At 44.0% G+C, this 25,361-nt stretch overlaps 1 protein-coding gene across 1 annotated transcript; it reads right to left on the bottom strand.

Moving 5' to 3' along the window:
• On the bottom strand, window positions 1-24,761 carry mrps5 (mitochondrial ribosomal protein S5). Its single transcript, XM_035407016.1, has 11 exons — window positions 24,642-24,761; window positions 21,435-21,584; window positions 17,248-17,373; window positions 14,495-14,728; window positions 11,388-11,422; window positions 4,086-4,176; window positions 2,872-2,918; window positions 2,716-2,773; window positions 1,364-1,426; window positions 1,029-1,165; window positions 1-948 (listed from the first exon to the last, which is right to left on the bottom strand). Exons 1-11 carry the CDS (start codon window positions 24,688-24,690, stop codon window positions 724-726), a joined length of 1,215 nt encoding a protein of 404 aa, XP_035262907.1. The 5' UTR covers window positions 24,691-24,761; the 3' UTR covers window positions 1-723.
• Window positions 24,762-25,361: the final 600 nt, after the last annotated feature.

Here is a 25,361-nt window from a genome sequence, read left to right as displayed (position 1 = left end):
CACTTTAATCCAACATTCCTCAATGTGAAGAGACCAAACAAAATGATGTCACTCAAACCATAAGGTCACCTGGCCAGTGTCTTAGATTTCCACAAATACAGTATTTACAGCCAGCCATTTTACATCAGGATTAGAGACCTAATTTGTTAGCTTGCTGGATTCAAAACAGAAATTCCAACCATAACCATGGTGACAATTTACCCTAAACACTGACCAAACATCAACTGCTCTGGATACAAACAAACACGCAGACACGTGCATGCGCTCTCTCTCTCGCTCTCTCTCTCTCCCTCTCACACACAAGCACACCATTAGCCTTTCCTTTCCTTAAAGATATTCAATTATTAATAGATCGTGTAACTGTAGTACACTTTGAGAGTTTAACATAGAATACACAGCTCTACTGGAGGGGTGATTTTTAACATTTCAATAATTCTGCTTTAATCTTGTTAATGAGCATGGGTCCCCATTTGTTCAGTGCGACTTTCAGCCGTAGTTTACAACTACAGGCCTGGGGGTGACGTGGTTCTGTTCAGGGTCAGTGCTGTCAATGGGCTGATGTGGTTCTGTTTAGGGTCAGAACTGGCACTGGGCTGATATGGGGTCAGAGCTGTCGCTGGGCTGATGTGGTTCTGTTTAAGGTTCATAGCTGGGCTCGGGTGCATTTGGTTCTGTTTCGGGCCAGCGGGGGTTGTGGCTCTACAGGAGAGTGGGGGGCGCTCTTCACCAGACCGTCCTCTTGACGTTGGCCCAGACGGAGCGCTTCATGCCCTGGGCGGCCCGCACCTCGCCCCAGTCCAGCTTGGTGTCGGGGATCTCGTCCTCGGGCTCGGGGGTTTTGCGGACAGCGCTCGAGGGGGAGGCCACCACCAGGGGGAGGGGCCCCCGCTCCGACTGGAACTCCACGACGTGCAGCTTCTGCTTCTCCGCCAGGTCGCTGTGAGTCTCCTGCAGGTGGAGAAAGACGCTCCACTTCAACACCCATCGGTCCCTGTCTCAATACGTTAACAGTAATAACAACAACTCACCTGATTGGCCAGCCCCTGGAACAGCGCTCTGGTAATGTTGAGCAGGTTGGTGGAGCCAGACACTTTGGCATACATGTCCTCGATGCCAATCAGTTTGCAGATGGTGATGATGGCCCGGTGGCAGTGCAGGCCGTAGCCTGAAATGGAGAACACACAAAGCCCAGTGAAAACTGGGATCTCTGCAGGATGCTACCTCTCCGATGATCTCTAAGAACCCAGTCAGTCTGGAACCAGACTCCTCACTGGTTAATCTGGAACCAGACTCCTCGTTAGTTAATTTGGAAAAAGACTCCTCAATGGTTAATCTGAAACCAGAATCCTCATTGGTCTTTTACCTTTATTTTGTTTCTTCATTCGCAGGGTTGTCCTCTTAAAGGTTGAGTTGATATCATGGTAAACTAAGAACAAAAAAAAAGAAAGAAAATAAACAATGACAATCAGGAGATGCTCAATAAGATCCCCAAAGTAACAGGATAGAGGACTCAAGCTTGCCTTCATTTCCATTCACCTGCAGCCAGAGTTTGGAAATGCATGATGCAAATCTTTGCCTTTGGAGTAGACACTTTTATTGAGGGGGGGAGAGATCAGTGTTTGTGCTTGTTTCATACAGATAGCTATACACCATTGTAAAATGGTCAGTGGATATTGCTTCAAAACATGTAAGTGGGTCAGAAAGACAAAGATTCTCTTTTGGATGTTAGCCCAAGCTTCAGCTCAAGCCAACGGCAGTACTTGGGGAAAAAAAGGCTTCTGGCACCGCACACTGCAGCCACCACCAACGCTGTGCTAACGTTAGCAACAGCCACTGAGCTAGCCGTTAACTCTCGCTTGGATAATATCTACCAGCTCTCAACCTCCCAGCCAGCAAATGACAAGGTGAGAGTGGAGCTAAAGGTGAGGCAACCACACCCACCACTGCGGTGAAGAACCATGTCATGGCGGTTAGCCTGGCAAAGCAGAGCTTTAGACCGGAGTAACCACCACCGACTGCCCATCCCACAGACCGCCTTAAGCGAGGACTCCCACAGGAGCCTGCAGAAATCAAAATCCCTACGGGGTAAAAAACGCACTGGAAATCTGCCAAGGGAACTCATGGCTCAAAAATGCTAAGTCACTTCCGAGTTATAGGACTACAAACCCTAACACCCTATTGGGCAATATGCTGTTAGTATCGCTAATGGATGATTCTCATTGGCCCAGCTGTGAAGTGGGCGGAGCTTATGACAGATTACATTTCAAAGCAAGATATCCCAGTTGATACCGTCATGTTTTGCTGGCATTCTCTTAAGGAAATGTGAGGTACTTTTCATGATTCTGACTTCCGTGCTACAATGACATGTTTACATCAGTAATATCGCCTATTTGCGCTACACCCTTACATTACTGGGATATGATAGGTAACTGGAAACCTTAAAAATTATGATTTTTACTGAATATTTATTTTATTGAACAGGTATTTTTGATTGCACTCTGGACAATTTGGAGATAAGCGTTCTTTCTCCTTTACCATGAATGGCAATCGAAGCATTAAGTTTACTAAAAGCTCAAACCAGAATGACAAGAACATTAGGGCTTGTTCAACAGTAAACTGCTAACCACTCAGAGAGCGCCTCCTGGTGCCAAAAGATGTAAACTACTTTGATCAAGTTTGATTAATGCACACAAATCGCAGTCTCCTTCCACTTACTGGTGTGGCTGTTGTATCTTTCAATGAAGTACAGGTAGTGCACAGCCCTGTTCTTTGCCTGAAAAAAGCAAAAAAAAAAAACATCTAAAGTTAATATTTGCATGCACTTCAGAGACAGGAGATGACAGATGTGCAGAAATGAGAAATTCACTTTACTTTTCTCAAGGCTGTTGTCCGATCTGCGGCTTTTCCCACAGCGAAACCTGTGGAAGAAATGGTAAATATTTCAGCCATAATATAAACATTTCCATGTGTTTGTTCAAGTCCCTTATATAAATTGGGCGTTTCAAACTCTGGTCCTGGAGAGCCGCAGGGCCTGCAGGTTTAACTCCAGTCCTGGAGGGCCACAGTGTCTGCAGGTTTAACTCCAGTCCTAGAGGGCCACAGTGTCTGCAGGTTTAACTCCAGTCCTGGAGGGCCGCAGTGTGTGCAGGTTTAACTCCAGTCCTGGAGGGCTGCAGTGTCTGCAGGTTTAACTCCAGTCCTGGAGGGCTGCAGTGTCTAAAAATTAAGCCCTTGAGTGCTCAAAAATCTTTTGGCCTTCCACGACTATTGACTGACACACCGATCTTAAACGTGCTGGTGCAGCACAGATTAATAATCTTTATTCAGTCAAACTTCACAATACATTTACCGCACCTCTGATATCAAATGCTGCCAAGCCATGTTGTTGCAACAACCAACAAAAAAAAAAAAAGTATATAAAAACTAAAAAGCACTCAAGACTGTTGTTTTTTTAAAACCTTTTCTCAATGTGAGAAAATCCTAGCATGTGTGCGCAAAGCAGTGATGCCTTTTTTTTCAAAACTGAGAATAATCTCTCGAGTGCACAGCACAACCAAAATGACAAATACGAAATTGATGACATTAATCTTTTTCTTTTAAAACTCATAAATAACTTTCATAATAACAGAGGGGAAATCCAGAAGGTGCTCATTTTGGGGCTGCAACCAGGGGGCAGTATTTCTCAGGTACTGTTTATGAAATATGCATTTGCAGTTAATCAGCCAAATTGAACAGGGCGGAGGGGGGAAAACACTTCTGCATCCAACAGGAATATTCCAATTTATTTTTAAACAAGGTGCACATTTCAAAGTCTTTGAGAAGCATCTAAACGAAAGTGCACCCCTGTGCCACCCTAAGCTGGGATGGTGGTTGCCAAGATATGGGAGTATTTCTCACACACACACACAGCTGAAATATGTGCAAGTGTTTCATATGCAATGCTGGGTCGCTCACCTTTTTTTTTTTGGCAGGGATTATATCTGCCATCTTGAGCATTTTGCCAGTAGTTTATCCCAGATAAATTAATTTACTGACAACACATTTTGGCGCACACTTCCCCCATTCCATGGTCCATTGTCACCTACCTGCGGCTCCGTTGCCGTTTCCCACGGCAACCAGGCAGCTAACCACCCTCTTTCGACCTTCTTTGGCTGTCATGTTGAAGACATTCTTCACCTAGAGGAAGCAAGCAAGAAACATAGGGTGAAAAGTGTATAAACGCAATTCATTATTATTATTATTAATAATAATAATAATAATAATAATAATAATAATGCACCTCAACTGCACCCCAACTCTGCTGCTTTTGAAATTATTTCATAACAAAAGCAATCCTCCTTCTGGCCTGCAGGTGGCAGTCATGTCTCAGCCTTCTCACAGATCAGACCAAGACTTTAATCACTCATCAGGTGGAACGGTGTAAAAACCAGCTCAGTCAGCTCTAGTTGCGTGTCAGAAATCACAACTCAAGAACAGAACAAGGGTGTTCTGATCACGACCACACAAAGCGCTTTAAAATAACACCACAAAGTGCTGTCTTCAGTGTGGCAAGAGCCTTGATAAGTATAAACTCACACACGATTTATTTTAGTCTCGGACCTCTTGACAACGCAATGTCTGAGGTGTCGCGACAAGTTTGCTTGGTAGCTGTTAGCACGATAGCTCGTTGCTAACGATGACCAGAACAACAGAGTGACCTTAAGGGACATCATCGAAAACCGTGCAAGAGCTCAACAGCACCACCTGAGTCTAGGACACTTAGCACAGCGGCTGCCTGTTATGGGCAGATAACAACAACAACTGTTTGCTGTTAGTAGGGGCGGCCATAGTTTAGCATTTCAGTGGCAACATTTTATTTGTACGACCACCACAAATTACAGGTTATTTTTATAACAACATTTCATTTCTAACACGCATCCTTTTCAATATGTGACACCAGGAACACCTCCTCCTAGATGTAATTCACTGCTCTCTCTTCTTAATTGAAAGTTATGGCCTTTTCTTCCCAGATGGTAACTGAAGCATATTTTTTCACAACTACAGCCAGCTTTGCTAAGTAACATTCGTATGTATACACATCTGCATAAAGGCTCACACACAAGATCTGCCTCTGATTTAATCACAGTTCATCTACAGCTAAATTTAAACTGAGAAAAGGCTAAAATGGCAGCAACAACACAATATGAAAATAAAATAAAATGTGCAGGGGATGGGGGGGGGGGGGGGGGAGGGGGGGGGTGAGGGTCTGCTTCCCACGCCACGGAAGGAATTCACACGTTCAACTCCAAAACTCTACTATTCAAGGTTCCTGGGTCAATGCTCACTCTCGTTAGCTTTTAGGCTGTGAAAAACGACACAGAAAGACTGGGCCTTATTGATCCAGGAAAGTATGGCTACAAGAATAAATAAATATAGGCAATAAGCTTTTTCTGTAGCATGGTGGCTCAATATCAGCCCTGGAGGGCTGTAATCCAGCGGATTACAATTTTTTCGTTTTTTTTTTTTAGATCTCTCTTCAAACAGAGCCGAGAGAGGAGAATATTGATTCGCGGAGGACTGCGATCAGCCAAATCGAGTCTTTTGAGTGCCACACTGGACCATGAGCAAACAGTCCTGGCAGCTTTCCGGAGAAGCGGAGCTCATATGATCTGCTCCAGGTGATGTTTCCAGAGTAAAACACATTCTAAAAGTAAACGCCATGTTTTGAAACAGGGAAATGTATTTGAAGCAGTTATGAAGATTTGCCAAGCCTCACTTGTCAGGCGTGTAACCGTAGGGTACTATGAGCCTGGTCAGGCTGCTCACAACCTTATTGGTACAAAGAGCCTGACCAGGCTGCTCATAACCTTTTGGTACTAAGAGCCTGACCAGGCTGCTCATAACCTTATGGTACTATGAGCCTGAACAAGCTGCTCATAACCTTATTGGTACTAAGAGCCTGACCAGGCTGCTCATAACCTTACGGTACTATGAGCCTGACCAGGCTGCTCATAACCTTATGGTACTATGAGCCTGACCAGGCTGCTCATAACCTTACGGTACTATGTGTCTGACCAGGCTGCTCATAACCTTATGGTACTATGAGCCTGACTAGGCTGCTCATAACCTTACAGCACTATGAGCCTGACCAGGCTGCTCATAACCTTACAGTACTATGAGCCTGACCAGGCTGCTCATAACCTTACAGTACTACGAGCTTGACCTGGTTGATGCTATGGTTGCGCTGGTTGAGAGATAACTCAGAAAAACCTCCAGGGGCCGAGCTTTTAAACACACCACTCAAACGGTTTTCAGAGGCCTTAGAGAGAGGGAGAAATTATCTGGAGTTGAGACCACGTGGAGCCTAGATGGGCCGAATGGCTTGTTCTCAATCATCAAGCACTCTTGAGCGAGCAGAGATAACCATTCCGCTGGAGACGCTGCACTTCCACAGACTGAATGATTGCGACGGCGTACATTAAACAGAAAAGAAGAAAGACTATTTATTTTCACTAATAAAAAAAAGGCTGACACTACGTGACAAATATGTAGACGCTCACGGAAAGCTTTTGTGCGGAACGGAAAAATTAAACTATCGACGCGGTGCAGCCGAGATGCCCCTCCCCCATCAATCTAAACGTTGGGAGAGAACGTCAGACGAGGCCTTTCTGTCTGCACCACCATTTACCATCCACACTATCGCCATTTTCCATTCGGCCACATTTCGTCCTTTACTTGTACTATGACTGAAACAAGTCCACAAAACACACATTAAGCAACACAAATGTTGCACCTTTTCAGTTTGGCGAGTTCGTTTTATCACCTAAAATAGTGTTTCGTGAAGAAAAAACTTAATTTTTTCCCCCTGTTAACCAGCCAAAATTCATATGAGTCCAGCAGGGACCATGTGCCCTCTAGTACGGCATCAGGTGATAGTGTAGTGTAGTGTAGTGGGTAGGGAACTGGTCTTGTAACTCCAGGGTTGCAGGCTTTATTTCCAGGCACAGCTGTTGTACCGTTGAGCAAGACATTGAACTTGAACTGCTCCAGTAAATATCCAGCTGCGTAAACGGATGGTATGCAGAATAATGTACGGTGTGCAAAACCGCTCTGAATGGGAGAGCATCTGCTAAATTTGAAAGCATCAGAGTTGATCTTACGCTGAACGTTTTACACAACAACCTGGCAGTCGTTAGACCATGAAGCAAAAACACAATTTGAAAACGAGTTACTTGAGATAAGAGCCCAGAATGTAAGGTACAGATGGGCGTGGACTCACACATGCATCGTAGCAGCCATGCAGAGAGTTAGGGTGGATAAAAACCCTTCAGCAATGCATATATTATGAACATCACTTCTAAAATAACAAGTGCAGAATTGAGCTCTTGTACTCAGGTTTTTCTTGAGCTCATTCAGTATCATCTCCACAGTGATTGGGTGTAAAGCAGTGTGAAGGTACCACTTGGGTTTTTTTTTTTTTTCTCCATGAGAGGATTTTAGGAAAAAAAAAGGCCCAGGGAACGCAAAAAAAAAAATAGGCCAAAAAAGATCTTGCAGAATGCAAATAGCACAGTGCTGTCAACGTCCTTGAGCCTAAACAATACCCACGCAAAACGGAACCCTGGGAGTTTTGGCACCCGGCAAGTTAAATTCAGACCCCGAAGTGGAGTGCTATTTCCTGTCTTCAACGAGCTGTCGCACTGTCACCAACACCATGAGCCTGTACAGGAAGCCCTGACAGCATCTTCGTTGCTAGGTAACCGCACAGCCTCCTCCCCCCACTGCTATTAAGACCTGGAATGATGGGGGGGGGGGGGGGGAAGGCTACATCAATAGTTCTCTTAAGCTACACAAAGTAGCAGAGGGAGAATGCAATAAAGAGGACTGTAATTATTTGAGATGAAAGGACTTCCATTGACTGGAACAGCAATCAGGGCCGCACACATACATTCATTACCTGCCTGTCCTCCCTGATGTTCTGGGGGGGGGGGGGGGGTGGGGTTAGAGCAGGTATCGATCAAGTGCGCAGATTATAGGGGGGAGGGGGTAGTCAGTGCACTCCAGAATCTGGATACATTGTCACACTTTGTTTCTCCCAGCATCTGGCAATAGGCTATTGTTAAAATGCGCAGACCTGCACAAGTGACACTGTAGGCTACGTTAAGGTTGACAGCGAATTCATGGAAAGCACTAAGAACAGAGGAAATGGAAAAAAAATAAGGAAAGCCACAGAATCTGTGGCACCTGCGACTTCTGTGACAAACACCCAGCCTTACTGATAAGTTTATCCCAGTCACATCAAGATATCCCCACGTTTATCATATTAAATTATTATTGTCATCATCATACCATATTATTGGGAAGGGGGTGGGGGGGAATGGGTTTGGGAGACTGAAACACCCTTACAACCACAGGGAACGGTGCTGTGTTTATCAGTGCTTCAGTCCAAATTAGCGCATGTAATTACAAGCAGCCATTGCAGTAAATATGACAAAACCGCATGTGGTCTTAGTACACGCATAACACAGATTTCTTACATGATCACACAAGAACTGCTCAATGTCAGATTTTGTTTACATTCATTGTGAAATGTATTGCAGGCAGTTTCTTTTCCATTTGTACTCATTATGTACGTACAATATTTCATAATAGAAAGCAGGACAGCATTTGGGCAGGGCTGCGCTTCATGCTATAAGCGCTAGCTTCCATTCCGCCCTCAGATCAATGCACGCGCTCTGATAATTATCCCTCTGAATGGAAATGCATTAAAACCAGGGACAGCCGCGGCGCGCGCCTTTATAATCAAAGAAAACGGCAGATTTAAAAGTACAGTACAATAATTGTGCATGTTTTTAAAGCGGAGAATGAAGATGGTGCTGATTAGCCTGGCGAACTGTGTGTGACACAAAGAACATCACATTTTTGTCATTCTTCAGATTGTGTCTTCAGATCAGCATACGTCTAAAAGAGCTGAAGCCATGTCCTACTTAATTAAAATGCCATGAGTTCCTGGATAAATCCTCCGATTTGACTGACAGCTCTCCAGCTACGGAAATGGAATCTAAAACTCAAAAGATGAAAATGCAACATTTTTCCTCCGTTTTTTTTTGCCTCCCATCCACATAAAAACCACATTTTAGGACACCAAAAACTGAGCTTTTCAAAGACTCTCTCCAGAGTGGAGATATTTTGGGGAAACGGCATTGTCAGTGTTTTCACATGGATGGATGAAAAATGTGTAAACTATGTATAGTCTGAACCACATATCCTATAAACCACATCGGAAAAATGGCGTGAAGCATGTGCTTAATGTTCTGTGCATGTTCCGTCCTGGAAGGCATTCTGTGTGGATGAATATTTACTTTAAAAAAAAAAAAATTGCCATTGCCATTGAGCTGTGCTTTATTTGTACACACGCACACACGCACTCACTCACTCATGCACGCACGCACGCACGCACACACACTGGCAGTCACTTATATTACCCAGGTGACACCCAATTAGCTAATTACTTATCTTGGATGCCAATGTGAGCAATGGCACGGTAAATCACAGGTTTACAGGGAGAGGGAAAAGCCTACTAAAACTGCTTCAAGGACTTTTGCGCCACAACTTCGGACGGGAAGGTCCTTGGCTAAATGCCAGCGATTTTTACATAATCCAGTGCAGCAGGAGATTTTCTTCAGCTCGATCCGCAGAGCACCAGAAATGAATCCGCAATCAGTGGGGTTTTTGAAATATGGAACGCCATATGATTTTGAGCTCAAAGTTCAGCCAGACGTAGCTCAGCTGGGGCATTAGCTCCTGAGCGGACACGAGGCCAGGAAAAACTGAGCAGACCCCCAACCGGAACAAAAACCTTTCCCACAATGCTCGGCGCTCTGCACATTCGTGTCACTTAGGTCTGCGAAAAAAGGAGGCGCAGAGATATGTAGGGGAGAGATAAAAAAAGGAGGAGCGATGGAGGTGTAACAATCGGGCAGGTCAGCCAAAGTTGATCCGTGGCATTCACAGAAAGCCAGACGTTGCTTTAATGCCAAATGCAATAACTGCACATTCACCACCAGATATCGTCTGCACTTTTGCTAACTGAGAACCAAAATCGAGCACAACGGATAAAGTTGCTACATCAAAGCCCTGAGATCAGGCGATGTTCTACCTGGACTGAAAAAAAGCACTGTTTATAAACAACGTTAAAGGTCATAAAGTTCTGTTTAAGCACCAAATACCAAGCAGCAGTTAGTCGTATATGCATTCAACTATTTATTAATCAGAAACAAGAGCCAAAACTTTTAAGAGACTTTTTGGAGTGCTTGTCCAAAAATGGCACTTTCCATTTTTTAAGCGTTGCCATCCCCACAGTGCTTTTAAAGACCCTCCTGACCCCTCAGTTCGTTTTAGGAAAGCTGGCATCATCGCTTCAGCTACTGCAAGTCTGGCTGTGTTCTGGGCGGGAGAGATAATAAGGCTCTGGTTTGTCAGCGGCTCTCTGCTCTGGCGCTAGTGGGAGGCTGGAGCCGCTGAAACAAAAAAAAGAATTTTTTTTAACTAAAATAAAATGTCAAAGTGTTTGGTCGTTTTTGGCTGGACCGCAACAGGGGGGGCCAGCCCAATAAACGCGAATGTCTGTGACTGAGTGACTGAGTGAGTGATGAAGTTACACCGCGCATGTCTGTGACTGAGTGACTGACTGATGAAGTTACGCCATTGGTCGGCCGGTTCGGTCCAGCCATATACTAGGTTTTGACCTGGTCTTGTTTTTCATCCACTGGACATAGTGGCTGGTTTAACTAAAAGTTAGTTTCAGACCCTGATGTATACAAGGTCCTTTATGTTTCATATGTGACTGTATGCTAGTAGGTTCATGTACTATATGTTTCAGATGTGACTGTCAACAAGTTTCTGCATACTTCACATGTGACTGTAAGGGATTAAGTTCCTGTATGTTGCGTAAGTGTCTGCATTCAAGTAAGTTCCTGTAAGTATCATACAGTATGTGACCATGTGAGTAAATTCCTGTACGTTTCATATCTGACTGTAATGGCAGTAAGTTCCTGAAGCTACAGCAGCAGCAGCTCAATGCGAGACTCTGGTAGTGAGACCGGTCTTCTACTTAAAGCCCTTTGCGTAGCCTTGGGTAGATGAGCCGAAGAGCAGTCCGATACGCTCCTGATCTCATCGCTTTTGAACCCCAAGCTACAAGCATTAGCGGCTCCTCAAACGTCCATGGCAGGTCACGGTGTCCCAGAAGGAACAAACAGCCCTGGCCCCTTACGGAAAACCCTGCCCCCCAACCCTGCCCCCGTTTCCCAGGAAACCACAGGCCTGGAAAGACACCAACAGTCTCCTGTTTAAAATCCTGGGACCAGCGATGTCATCTGGCCTCTCCCAAAGCTGGGGAATCTTACCTCTATCGCACGAGAATCAAAGTCTTCATAGGTTTCTGTAGAAAAAGAAAAGCAAAAAAACAAAAAACGCATCATCAATAGCAATACCAAGGTGCAACCTAAGCTCACGAATGCCAGTTACTGTTCTTGTGCCCTTTTTTGAAATGTTTACTGTGGTCTATTGTACAGTTAAACCAGCATTGGAGCATTGAGCTAATTAGCTAATGGAGGTCATAACCGGTGGAAGCAAGGTGCTCGATTCACACTACCCTGCCAGAAATGGAACACAAAGTAAACAAGCTGGAAATGTATTAATATTCCTATCACCACCTTCCTATTTCAAAAGCTAATTGAAGTAGCAGGCTGTAGATGACCAAGTTCATTAAAAGAATGACTCTCTCATTGGTACACAGGAGGAGTGAGTTTTTAGATCAGCCCATTTCAAACACTCAACGCACAAATCAAGGTGATGCAAACTTTGGTAATCAAACAAATCTAACTTTCAGGGCTAGCAGGGGAGTTAATAAGCTGAAACACCTTTCAACCCAGTGGGAGATGACGCAACCCTGTGGTGAAGATTAAATTGCTCAGGTTAAATTGAGAATGCCAGTGATGCACACCTTAAAGTGGACCAACTGGATCTGCCCGTCAAAGCTGAACTAGCCAACTAAATAAACTGGTGATTTAAATGCATTCTACAAGCATACTGAAAGCATATATGGCAAAGTTTAACTCTAGGCTACTAACAAAATTCACATTAATTGATTAATTGACAAATAATGGTATAAAATACAGCACTTAAAATACAAAAAACCGAGGCAGTAAGTTCAGTCAGTATGTATATATTGCATTTATGTATATAAACATACATAGCATTCTCAGAAACACAATTTACACATGGTACTTCCACTACCTCAGCGATAAATTATTCTTTGCCCACTGCTGCAATCTGTATTTACTGATTTACCACTAGGGGCAGTGGATTCCCTTAAGGTTACTGCAATGCTTCCTCAGTTTATAGACATTACTGCAAAACTATGACCTATGAGTTTGAGACTGATTACCAGGGGGTGGTGGTGGTGTTGTTGGGGTGGGGGGGGAGTCGGTGTGGTTGTTTGATTTATGTGGCGATTTATGGCAGGTTCCCATCCTAAGGGGGGAGTGGGGGGAGGGTGAATCTTTGGTTTGATCGTGATTTACAGCATCCTATCTTAAGGATGTGGAAACAGCCAGGGGAGATCAGGAACCGCTGTTTAAATTTTTCTGCCAATCCACAGCTGTCTAGCTATGCATCATGGAGACAGCCCAAGGTGGAGCTTTAAGGCTGGACTGCAACTGCACCAGATTTGCCATTGCGAAAAAAAGATGCTACGTGTCACCGAGGGTTTGCAAATCTTCAAGTCTCCAAGCTGGCTTTCATGTTCCGTGGGGGCGAATTAAAACTACAGTGCAAAGTATGAATAAACTTTAGTGCGGTTGCTTCAGCAGTTGTTCAGCTGTTACTAGATTAAACTGGCCTAATGGGGTTTTGTAGACTATCAAATAGTGTCAGCAAATGGGCCTTTTAATAACCACCTCCAAACATCCAGAAAAAAGCACCCAAATTAAGTGTTGAGTATCTCAGCCATTGATTGGTGTAGAGAAATGGCAGATCACTCAAAACAGAGCTTTATACAAGCAATGTCCAGCTCTGAGCCATGGTAAATATTATAAAGTTGGAATGGCATGACTAGCTTAAAAGCCATAAGAGTTGTACTGTGCAAAAATTCAGGCAGAAAGAAAATAATATTAAGAAGTCTGCAGAAGGCAAAATTCTCAACAGTTGCAATGATGTGAAAACATCTTTAAAATCATATCACCCATTGGCCCAGCACAGAGAGACACACTCCAGAACACGCCACACTCATTAAATAGCTCTGTGGTGCATCTCTGAGATCGAAGCTGTGCTGGTAGATTTGAAGGCCTGAAAATTCAAGCTGTCTATGCACAGAAGTAACAAGAAGCCAGACTGATGAACATTCTGGAGGATTCTGGTGTGTTTCCTTAGGACTGGGGGAGGCAACTCTGGTCCTCATTTTGGGAAGCCCTGCCTCAAAGACGCAGTGTTTTGACTTTTCGCCAGTTTGCTAGAATGTTCTACAATCCACTGCGCTGTAGAATCAGACCTGGGTCAGACATGAATCGGGAATATTTCAACTCCATAGACGGCCGTAAAACATCAAAAGGTATTTTGCGGATATCTGAGTGTTTTTACGCGAAAGGTTAGTCAGCTTCTCTGCTTAGACTCGAACCCAGCATCCGAGCGAACATATAAACACGTTTGCTTATGGCATGTTTGTTCACAGACCCCCGCCGTCAAAGTCAATTTAAGTTTGTCACTTCTCTGACCATCTCCCGGCTCCATCTGTCGCCACGTGACATTTGCCCTCTGAAAACAAAGGCATCGATTCACTCTTTCCGGCAAGAATCTGGCTTTTTCGAAGGCGGGAGCCGAAGCCGCCAAGCCCGTTTCATGCTATCAGAAAGATAAAGTTCACCGATTTGGAGTTATTGACTATATTGTTTATTTGGCGGTGGCGTGATCGGAGCGCGATATAAACTCGCAGCCTCTGTGTCCCCCGCCGCCTCAGCGCACTGGTCAGAGAGGCCCGCAGGCCCCCTAGTGGGCGAGGTGATTCAAGCGGTTGAGCGCCAAGGATGGTGTAAAATCCAGTGTGAAACACGGGAAGGAACCGAACCGAACCTACACCCTGTGAATCTGTTCAGGCAGATTTTCAGGCACCTTTCTCTTGAAGGTCAGTGTTATTTAGGCAATTTTAACATTTTAATTTGCAACTGAGGGAGAAGAAAATGGACGCAACATCTGTTGAGTCTGAATATTAAAACAGACGCCAGAAAACTGTTTCTTTTCCAAAGAATCTTGGTGAATCAAGGGCTCATGTCTGTCTTAAGCAGGAGTGGGGCTAAGGGGATATGACAGGGAAAAGGGGCAGAGCTCAAGGGGGATAACAGGAAAAGGGTAGAGCTAACAAGGGGGAGGGGCTAAAGGTGTATAACAGTAACAGTGAATAAGACCACGCAAGAGCATAGCGTTCAAAAACCAATCCACCAGCAGGAGGCGCTCTCACCTCCGTTAGGACCCGGGTCAGGGGGGCCCAGGCTGATGCCACCCCAGGAGTTTCCGGTCCACCCGCGCTCCCTCTTCACCTTCATCTTCCTCTTGCGCTCCCACTCCTCTCTCCTTCGTATCATGTCGGCCCGCACCTCCTCCTGCTGCTCTGCGTCCCGCTGGGAGAACCTCTGCACCGCCCCGCTCTGCAGCACCGGCACGTTCAGACCCGGCCACAGGAAGCCGCCCCGCCCTGAGAGGGGGGGGAGAGAGGGAGGGAGGGAGGGGGAGAGAGAGAGAGAGAGAGGGAGAGAGAGAGAGAGAGAGAGAGAGAGAGAGAGAGAGGGAGAGAGATATAGCACATATTTCTGATATTTTCATGGAGTTATGTCCAACTGCATCACGTAATAATCTGTAAATATACCAACTTTAAACGTCGGCAGATGTGGTATAAATAATCCACGAATTGCCCTATAAAGATGACGGAGATGGGCCGTCTAAGACACTTCAGCGCAGGAAAACCCCTGGGGAGGGGAGAGCAGCGCGGGGTTAGGGGGTCAGGTCTCCTCTCAGCAGGAACATTAAAACATTACGACTCCCTGCAGTCCCTAGACCAGCCAGCGGCACTCTCTGCGAAGGGGCTGTTTCTGACCCCAGGCAGGGACCTGCAGCTCAGCCACAGGCCAAACAAACACTCACGGACCAAGTCAGGGACCTGCTGCGTACACACTGTCCAAAAAAAACCCCTCGTGGATGAAGTCAGGGACCTGCAGCTTAGCCACTGGCCCCAAACAAACACCATCTTCTCCCCACTCAGCCTCTTCCCTCCTTGCGTCTCACAGTTTGAAGCACCTCTTGTCTTCACCCAGGTGATGCGATTTGTCAGAAAATATGGTCAAATCCTAAAAAAGAGGGCGGGTTTATTCCTCTGAACCTCACTGCTTTCTTCAGTCACGCAGCAGAGCATGTCAGTGCTAGTTTTCAAGGCTGAACAAAAAAAAACAAAACAAGTACTTGCATAAAAACTGTTAAGCTCGCAGAGAGGAAACTCCCAATTAGGGAACGCTTGGCTCATCCGATTCCCAGGTGGGGCGCCTGGCACGGTTTTAAAGTCCGACGCCTTTTAATGTACTCCTTACAAAAGTGGCGGTTGGCCCCCTCGTTAGTTGAAGGCCTCCTGCTGCCAACGGCCTACAGATGAGCAGTTAGTAATTAAAAGTGAAGCCCGCATTATGAATGACATTAATAACCCCCAGATACTGGCAGGCAATCTCTATTTTTTTTTTTTTTTTTTTGGATAAAGGGCCACATGGGATCGCGTCGGCCAAATTAATACCAAACATTTCCCCTCCAAAAAAAAAAAGAAAAAAAGAAAAAAAAGCAGCTCCTAAAGCAGAGACTTGTGCCTCTCGTTCATTAAAAATTGATGAAGGGAAAGAGGGATTGTTATGCATGAGTTTACGCAACGAAAATGAGACCTCAGACGACCTCTTAATCCTTACTTAAAAAATGTGTGACTACCTGTGACTCCAGGCTCAGGTCAAAAACAGTGATGTTCTATTCACCGTGTACCACATCGCGATCAGAAAACCAGCATTTTACAATAAATATGCAGTTTGTGTGCACCAGCATTTTATTTATAGGAGGTTAACTGTATGGAATAAAAGTTAAGGTTTGCGTAACTACACAGACGATTCAGATGCAAAACTACATAGCCTAAAGCCTGAATCTCAATGGCAACACTTTTAAAAACAGCAGTTATTAAAATCAATAAAGCCTTTGCACCTCTTAATTAATTTCCTCAATAAATACACTGTTGATTTCCAAGTACTGTTCACTAAACAATATATCTGTGCCAATTTGTAAAGCAGTTTACACTTTACTGAACATGAATTATGCACCATATTGAAGTCAAGTCAACTTTATTTATAAAGCACATTTAAAAACAACTGTCATTGACCAACGTGCTGTACAACTTCATTAAATAGAAACAGATGCAAGGAATAACAAAACATTTCACAAATACACCCTGATGAAGAGGATCTAAACTGGGTTTAAAGGCCAAGAAGAAAAAATGGCCTTTCAACGAGATTTATCAACGGAGTGGACAGACCTGATATAAAAAGATGAACTATTCCACAGCTTCGGAACAGCAATAGCAAAGGCATGTATTTTGTTTTTGAGGCGCCTTTATATTGTGTATTGATTGAGCAACTTTCGTACTGACTGAGCAACTTGGCACGACAATCTCCTTTGGGATTAAAAAAAGTCTAATCTTATCTCATCTTATCAACTTTTAGCTTTAACCAAGCCTATGGGAATGTCAAAAGCATCTGGCCAGAAGATCTGAGTGACTTTGAAGAAGAAAAAAGGCACAGAAGGTCAGAGGTATAAAGAGGTGGCAACATGGGTTAGAACTTTAAAAACAAATAATAAAACCCCAAAATCAACTTGAAACTGAATTGGGAGCCAGACCAGGATGGGTTGATGTCGAGTTGAAGTTTAAGGCTGTTGTTGGGTTGGAGCTGTGGTTTTGGGGTGTGGTTGGGTTGGGGTTGAGTTGAGGTTTAAGGGTGCTGTTGGGTTGGAGCTGTGGTTCGGGGGTGTGGTTGGTTTGGGGTTGAGTTGGGGTTTAAGGTGTGGTTGGGTTGGGGTTGAGGTTTAGGGGTGTGATTGGGTTGGAGCTGTGGTTTCGGCGTGTGGCTGGGTTGATGTTGAGTTGAGGTGTGGTAGTGTTGGCAGGGGTTTGGGTTGAGGCGGTGGTCAGCATACCTTCCCCAAAGCGCTGGCCTCTGTTGAGGTCTTTCTTCACCTTCCTTTTGGTCCTTTTCCCTCTGCCTTTCCGAGCACCGGCACCGGTCTCAGCCAGAACGCCCCTCCACAGCTCGTCCGCTGTCACTGTGGTTACCAAAAAACACAGAATTAAACAGAATAAAGATTAGACAGATAGAGAGAAAGAAAGAGAGAAAGACAGGATACTGTTCAAAGTGGAAACACCTTGCTGGGGGTTGAACTTTGAATAGTCACCTTTTCTGACAGAGAATAAATTATTTCAGAAGTAGTGTGAATGTAGTTCTCTTTTTGTGAAAGATCCAAGGGTTATTTTAATTAAACCAGGCAATGCTTATATATTTCTACTGACAGTACAGAGTGAGCACTTGATTCCAAGTCTTAGCATTTTGCCCTGTTTGTTCAAATATACACACATGCAATACATGTATTGGGTCGAGCATTGTGTTGGAGATCCAGTGACACACTGTATTAACTATTTACATGTGACAGGCATTGAGAAATGCATAATGGATACTGTAATGTTAAAAGGTAGGTGGAAAGTTCATTGTGATTTCACTTATTAAAGAGACTAAACCTCCAGTGATTTAGGCACTTTGAATTTGCTCAGTCTTTTCAGTCATGCAATCAGTTGTGTGTGTGTTTGTGAACAGAATAAACAAAAGGTTTTTGGGATTACACACACACGTGCACTGCATGTGCCTATCTGTGTTTGTACTGATGCTACGCTACGCACAGGGTATTTACAAACAGGCCTTCATTAGACAGCTGAAAGATGCGGGTCCTCTTAAACTCTCTTTCAGGCTTGTTTAACCAGGCAAGCAAGCGAAGGAGAAAAGGTCCTATCAAGAAAACCTGCCAGACCTAGCATAGAGATCCACACGACCAAGTGCCTTTAGTTAACTCGAGTAATCGGTTTGTTTGCCCAGGATGCTGCCGTCTGGAGGAGCAGACAGGGGTCGGAGGCAATTACGTTTTCATTCAGCCGAGCAGGAGCACAATTACATAACGTAATGTGGCAACGGCTCCAATTAATTGAGGCCAATTTATGACGGCCCCTCGGCGATAAGGCAGCGTGAGCTTGGTTCAATGTCACTCCCAGCCCAAACCCGCCGTCCTCCCGGGGGGATCGCTGGCCCAGAAGCCACCTCAGACGTGACCCCATGGCCTGATGGGAAACGGATCCAAACTGCACTGAATCCCGCACGTTTACGGAAAGTTTTGCAGCTCTCAAAAAAGAAAAACCGAAGCTTAGAACATTTTTTATGTCTCAACTATGACCGTCGTCTTGGGGAGGCAAGATCATATTAACACAAGTGAGGTCCAAAATGGACACTAACAGCTGGGCTCTCAGCCAGTGAAGAAGCAGCAATAGACCCAAATTAGGACCCCCACTCCAATGTGTAATGTACCCCAGCATCATTAATGCCACACGCTGCCAAATCACTTTTCATAAGAATTCATAAGAAAGCAATTAACAACTAAAGAGGAGCAATTAAGAGCAATTATCTACTGAGTGGCTTGGTTGGATGTTCCAATTATTCATCAGCCAAGACCACTGACCTGCTGTTTGCTTCTTGTGAAAGAATGTAGACGAGGTGCAGTTTCCTCAGGACTCTTGTCCTTGTTCCCTAGATAGACTAAGATTAATTACATTATTCAGTCCTAGTTACACAACAATTATGACTTTTACGTAAATCACTGGCCTTTTTTGCCAGAAAACAGCTTTAAGTGATGATATTCTGCATACTTGTTCAAACACTGAATAGAGAACTTTCGATGACAATTTGGAATCAGACAAAACAACTTTGCCAGCTAACGTTAGCACTGGCAGCATTTTAATAAAAATATGAAACAGACTTAACAATTTCATAAATAATACAGAAGAAAGCCTCTCTGCACTCAGGTTCACAGCTGAGGTGAACACAACACTCAGTTTTTTCCTCCATTAAGATGACGTCATTCCTTTTACGTATGTACCTGGGCCTTGTGTACCTTTCAGAAGACTGAACATATTTGCGTGCTTGGATGTGTGTGTCCGTGAGAGAGAAAGGTGTGTGTGTGTGTACACGAGAGGTGTGTGTGTCTGTGTACAGTATATATATTGTAGGTAGATTATCTGTGTAGGACAGCTCACGCCTGTTCTGTATCAGACACACTGCAAATATGCGGTGATTGACAGCTGGGAGTGAAACAGGATACAGAGTCTCCTCCCCCTGCTGCGTGAACCCCAAACAGGACGGCTTTATTTCTCAGGCCCGCGTTAATTCCACCTTCCACCCCAAAAAGAGCTGAACGCAGCTGAACACAGCTGGCCGTTTCGGCTCCCCCCTGTCGCCCGTTTCATTTGCCGGGGGGGGGGGGTATGGGGGGGGGGCGGCGGCGGGCCGTACATCACTAATTTCATTACGCGCCGTCTGCCACCGCAGGATTAATGCTCTAGAAAATCTAAATCAGCCACCCTCCCGTTCCCTTCTCCCCCCGCCAGCTCCTACCACTTCCTCTTTTTTTTTCCTGGCAGGAAGCTATGGCTGCAGATGGCTTTAAGATGGAGCCGGTCTGTGCGCCATACATCACGGCACGGGCAGGGGGAAAGCCCTGGGAAGCCGCCGCCGCCTCCGCCGTTCTGATCGCCCGTGAAAAATGAAATTTACTCTCTGGTTCTTTCCGCCCCCATTGCGCTCACAGCAGCAGAGGAATCCCACTGAATCTCGCTTTTCAGAAACAACCTTTAAAATGAAAGGCATTGCTTCAGTTTATTATTGAATTATGTTTATATATGTTTTTGTGTAAAACTTGGTTTCGAATCATGAAATATTAAACCCGTCCAAAATGAGTAACCGTGACCATTGGTCTGAGGAGGTTATTGTGAAAGTGAAAATTATTCTCATGGAACTATTCTTGTGTGTGTGTGTGTGTGTGTGTGAGCCTGTGTGATGCAAGAGTCTGTATCCTGCTGCAAGTCTAAACTACATACTACATATTAATAAACACAAGTATTATTGCAGACAGATACATTTATTTCATGCTATTCTGTCCATGCAGGAACTTGCAACGTATTCAGTACATGGATCCAAGAATGTCGAACAGGAGATCAGTAATTGGCCAGTAGGATTTAACTACCACTGTTCAGATTTGTTTACTCTATTTTTTACATTAGTGTTTTTGGTTTTGTTCATATAGAAAATACTAATATAGAGAGGTAACTTAGTACAACCGTGTCCTTATGTAAATTGCAAGATTAAGCTAATTTTCCTTCACATTTCAGCAACACTTGCATTTCAATGTGAGCTCAGTTTAGATGCAGAGCCGGTGCCTTTGTAAATGAAGTGTGATTTTTCTTCAGCAAAACATGACCTTTTAAATACACTTGCAAATGTTACTCTCATAATTGCCCATAAATCGTTCACCTACTGCAAATTGCTAGACCGCGATAAGCTTCTCATTGTTTATCCTTCATCGTACTGTTGTGCAAAGAGAAACAGAGGCTTTGTTTGTATCACAATCGCAGTCTTCACACATCAAAACTGCTCATTTTTGTGTCGCTGAATCTGCAAATAAATTTGCTCAAAACAAGTGGCAGGATGAAACTCTGGAACCACTCAGGCAGGGCTTTATGTTAAGATTTTTTCTAAGGAGCACATACCTGTATGCTCCTAAGGTGAAAAATGTAGGAGCACACTAATGCATCGCATTTAGCAGACACTCCTAAAATGGGAGTTGTAGTTCCCTGTGACGACTGACTCATATAAGCAGGGCGAACTGATCTATTAAAATATAAAACAGCATGGGATTCATTCACTCACTCACTTATAGCACTCATATGCTATCTGTATAATCACAGATTATATACCAGATGCATGGCTCTATATTCTTAACCTTAAAAGCTTCCTACTCTTATTGTTGGGAGCTGAAAGGTTGCAATTTGATGCATCTTATAAAAATTAAGGGGCATGGCCAAGTACGCAACTGCGGTGCAGGACATTCCGCATCATAATATAGCACCAGAAAATCCTTGCACAAATCAGAACCTCCTGTATTTAGGAAGGCAAGAGGAGGCGAGGAATGCAGGAGTGGAGTAGCTGGCGGTTCTATAGAATCTGCAGTCGCACCAAGACTCCAGAGACACTGAGAGCGACTGACCGACCCGTCAGGCAGGTCCAGCTTACGTTTGTTGAAGAAGCTGCCGTGTCGGACCTGTTGTGTCGGGAACAATGTCGTGGTCGCGGTCGCGGTTGGGGTAAGGGCCCAGGAGGTCGCAAGGGGCCTGGACAGTTGAGAGAGATGGCGCCCCCCACCTGCCAGAACCAGGCCTGGACCTGAAAGAGAACCAAGCGAGAGTTACAGCGGATGTCATGCAGACAGTGAAGAGATGAACCCAAAAACTCATTTCAGGCTGAGGGAGAGCAGCACTAAACCTGTTCAACCCATAGAAGAGTAGATTTTTTCTGGAATCCTTTTTAAAAATTCTAAGTCAGGGTTCTAGAACTCCACTGCTTTCAATTACCAGTAGTGACTATGACATCAGCATCGGAATGTTCAGTGAAGAACCTCCTAATCACATAGTTGTGATCTCACACCTTTTAAGGGTTAAGGGATCTTGCTGCCACTGACTGCGCTGCCAGAGGTGGACGTGCAGCTGTGAGAGGCACATGGCAGAGGGTAATTATTCATTTACTGTCTGGTTTTAATATCAGAGCTGCCGCCCCAAGCAGCTGCACCGTGTTGCCATCTCACAGAACCCATCTGACGCTCCGTGCTCTTTTCAAACGTCAGCAAAGGCCTGCAGCTTTTCTGTGAAGTGTTCTTTCAAACGTTTACCAATTCATTCATCATTTAAAAAAGGACTAAAGCCATTTCGATAAACTTATTAACAAACTATTTGGTTTTTTTTTCAAACTAAATTTTTAAAAAAGGCACCATGTTTTATGATTCGGCTGGTTACGCTTCACAGGGTTTAAGCAGAGTGTTATAAAAGAACCACCATGGGGCGAGTTTTATTGAGCATAAAAATCAGGGGTCGGTGCAGGAATTTTTTTAAATCACATGATCTGAGTCAAGCTAAAACAAGACAGCTGAAATACAGCGGTACCTTTAAATCTCAGGAAAAGCTGTTGAGAAAACCAGCTTATTTATTTATTTATTTTTTATTTTTTGGTCTTCGTAACCCTCAAAGCCTGGAGCAAAAGTACATGTGGCATCAGAAGACTGCCGGGTCCAATCGAAATGTCAAAGGAAAGCCCTTTACAGAGGGATGCCTCATGGGTGCTGGTAATGAGAGTTCTGGAATCCTGCCTAGAGCCAAAATGGAAATCATAATCACCCACCCCTTTTTCCTTACACAGTCAAAGTGAATATTAGCATTGCAATGAAATATTCATCATGAACTGTTACCTTAGAGGTGAATGAAAATCCCAGGCAGTAGTTTATTTAAAATTTTTATTACATATTTTTTTCAAATTTGGAATGGCCACTTATGCCTGGAGTCCATACAGCGCCACCTACACCCACACAAAGGGCAGCACAGCAGACAAGTGTGCACAAAACCCAGGCAAACAGCACTACAGCTGACGACAGCGCACCACACTCACACAAAGATCACTACAGCTAGCAAGTGCACACTACACCCACACACACAAAGGGCACTACAGACTACGACTGCGCACTAATCCCACACAAAGGGCACTACAGTTAATGAATGCACACTACATCCACACAAAGAGCACTACAGCTGACGAGTACGCACTACACCCAAGCATTCTGCCGTGGCTTCACTACACCTTAAAGCAATCCTGTTCCTGGAGATCCACCGTACTGTAGGTTTTCACTCCAACCTTAACAAAGTACACCTCTTTTAACAGCCAGAGATCTTCTTGACCGGTCATTTAGTCGAATCAGGTGTGCAAAATTTGGGTTTAAATGAAAACATACAGGGAGGTATATCTTCAGGAAATGGGTTGGGTAGCCCTGTACTAAAGCAATACAGAAGAAAAAACAGCATGGATGAGAAGAGAGCTGTCTCTCTTTCCAAAAGAAAATCAATCTTAAGCAAACTTAAGTGAGTGAAGAGAAACATGCAGATAAAAACCAACAAGAGTCCAACGACGTGACTCACATAACGAAACGCACCCCTTTAATGTGCCATCAATGCACCAAACGCATCCCATAGACCCTTCTAATGACCGATAAAGTTCACATAATGGTAGGAGTCATGCTTGAGAGAGACTGGATGATCTTTACGATAGCTACGGGTACAGGCAGATATTGTGGGCAGTATGAAAACAGGCACTGTTCTGATGATTTAAATATCTGTAAACTGTGGCACTGCTTGCAAAATCGTAACGCGACAAAACAAAGCAAACCTACAAATAAATTTTGTTACTTCACAGAGAGAAGTTTGCATAGTAGTCATCACTGATGTCTTTCGGTCTTGCAAGATATTTGCGATTATATCACGGAGATGTCAAACTACAGTCCTAGAGGGTTGCAGTGTCTGCTGTTTTTGGCGTGTTCTCAGCACCAGTGGTTCATTTAAACCATCGACTGGCTAAGGAATCCACATACCTTGTTTGCAAGGCCTTAATGATCAGCTTATTGAAAGGAAACCACAAAAACCCGCAGACACTGCGGCCCCCTTGGCTTTCAGTTTGACACCCCCGGATGAGAGGAAAGAATACCTTTGGCTACGAAATCTCTAAACTTTTTCGAGACTGTGCTTGGAGGGATTAATGAAAACAACCATATTGTTAATATTGTTAACCATAACATATATAGCTTACAACCATTTTCCGCTAAAGTACAAATAGGCCAGGGTACCGATTTTTTTTGACAGCATCACATTTTAATTGATGCAGGATTTTCCGATAGGCCAGCAAAGATCGATTGATGGCTATGATTATAAATCTGCGCTACCGATAAGACATTTCGACAAGGTAGGATAAATCGACAGAACATCAGCGTACGGTTAAAGTAACACGATAATAATAATAATAATAATAATAATAATAATAATAATAACAACTGATGTGGAATGTCTGAGGAGGTTTACATGTTAGCACATCTGGTGCTTCGACGAAGTCCAGCTAGCCTACATATATAAAGTAAAACAGAAATTTAAGCCACCTCTATTTAAATCACACAAAACAGTGTCAACTTCACACGATGTCTTATAAGTAGGACCACGTAGTTACAATTAGCCAGCAACCTAAATACCTAGGACATGTGCTAGCAAGCTAAGCAGCTTGCAGCAAAAAACTGAATGCACAGTTGGACGATTTCAGGCGGGCCTGGCAAGTATCTTGTGCACACATACATTTGATACATTGATTCGATCTATTATTTGGACCACAAGATTACGTATAGTACATTTAATTCACCTCTTAGAGTTATCCGGAGGATAGAAGACATCCATATGGGCGCCGCCATCTTCAATGTCGACCGAAGGACCCAATGTCAAATTAAGTACCCTACAAGCTGCCTGATCAAAAATAAATTTCGAAATTTCGATTCGAAATTATTACAGTTGAATTACTTTGTCTTTAATAGTGTCTGATATGGTTTTAATAAAAACATAAATCTTTAGGATTCCACGAATTTTGTTTCAAGAATAGTCTTTGTGGGACGTCAATCTTTTTTTCACAACTGAATTGGGTGATGGCTTTGCTTGGCTTTAATTATCTTCTCTTGTCTCCGATCAGAGTGTGGAGGGAGACTCTCTGGGATTTTATAGCAGAAGTTCAAATCGATTCACACCTGTAGGGGCTGTTATTCTGTCATTAGTTTAGCTGCAGTTCAGAGTTTAAAAGGAGCTTAAACCTTAGAGTATACCTGAGTTGTCCGGAACACGTCACGTGATCTCGTAAACCTGATTGTTGTGTCCTCAACCTGAGGTATAGAAATCAAGCTGCTGAAAAAATAGGAAGACAAGTGATAATACTGAAGAAGAAGGTTAAAAAAAGAAACTTTTTTTTGTTTTAATGAGAAGTGGAAGGGAAAGCTTGATGAAGTGAAAGGTGAGAACGCACACACAACGCATTAACAATGTGTGATTCCAGATGTCAGTTTCATGCATTTTTGACCCGTTTGGCCTTCCGTAC

This window comes from Anguilla anguilla, chromosome 2 (genome assembly GCF_013347855.1).
Source record: "Anguilla anguilla isolate fAngAng1 chromosome 2, fAngAng1.pri, whole genome shotgun sequence".
In the NCBI taxonomy this organism is placed as follows: Eukaryota; Metazoa; Chordata; class Actinopteri; order Anguilliformes; family Anguillidae; genus Anguilla; species Anguilla anguilla.
Note: the sequence above shows the minus strand (reverse complement) of the source record. Positions and strands in the feature narration are given on the sequence as shown.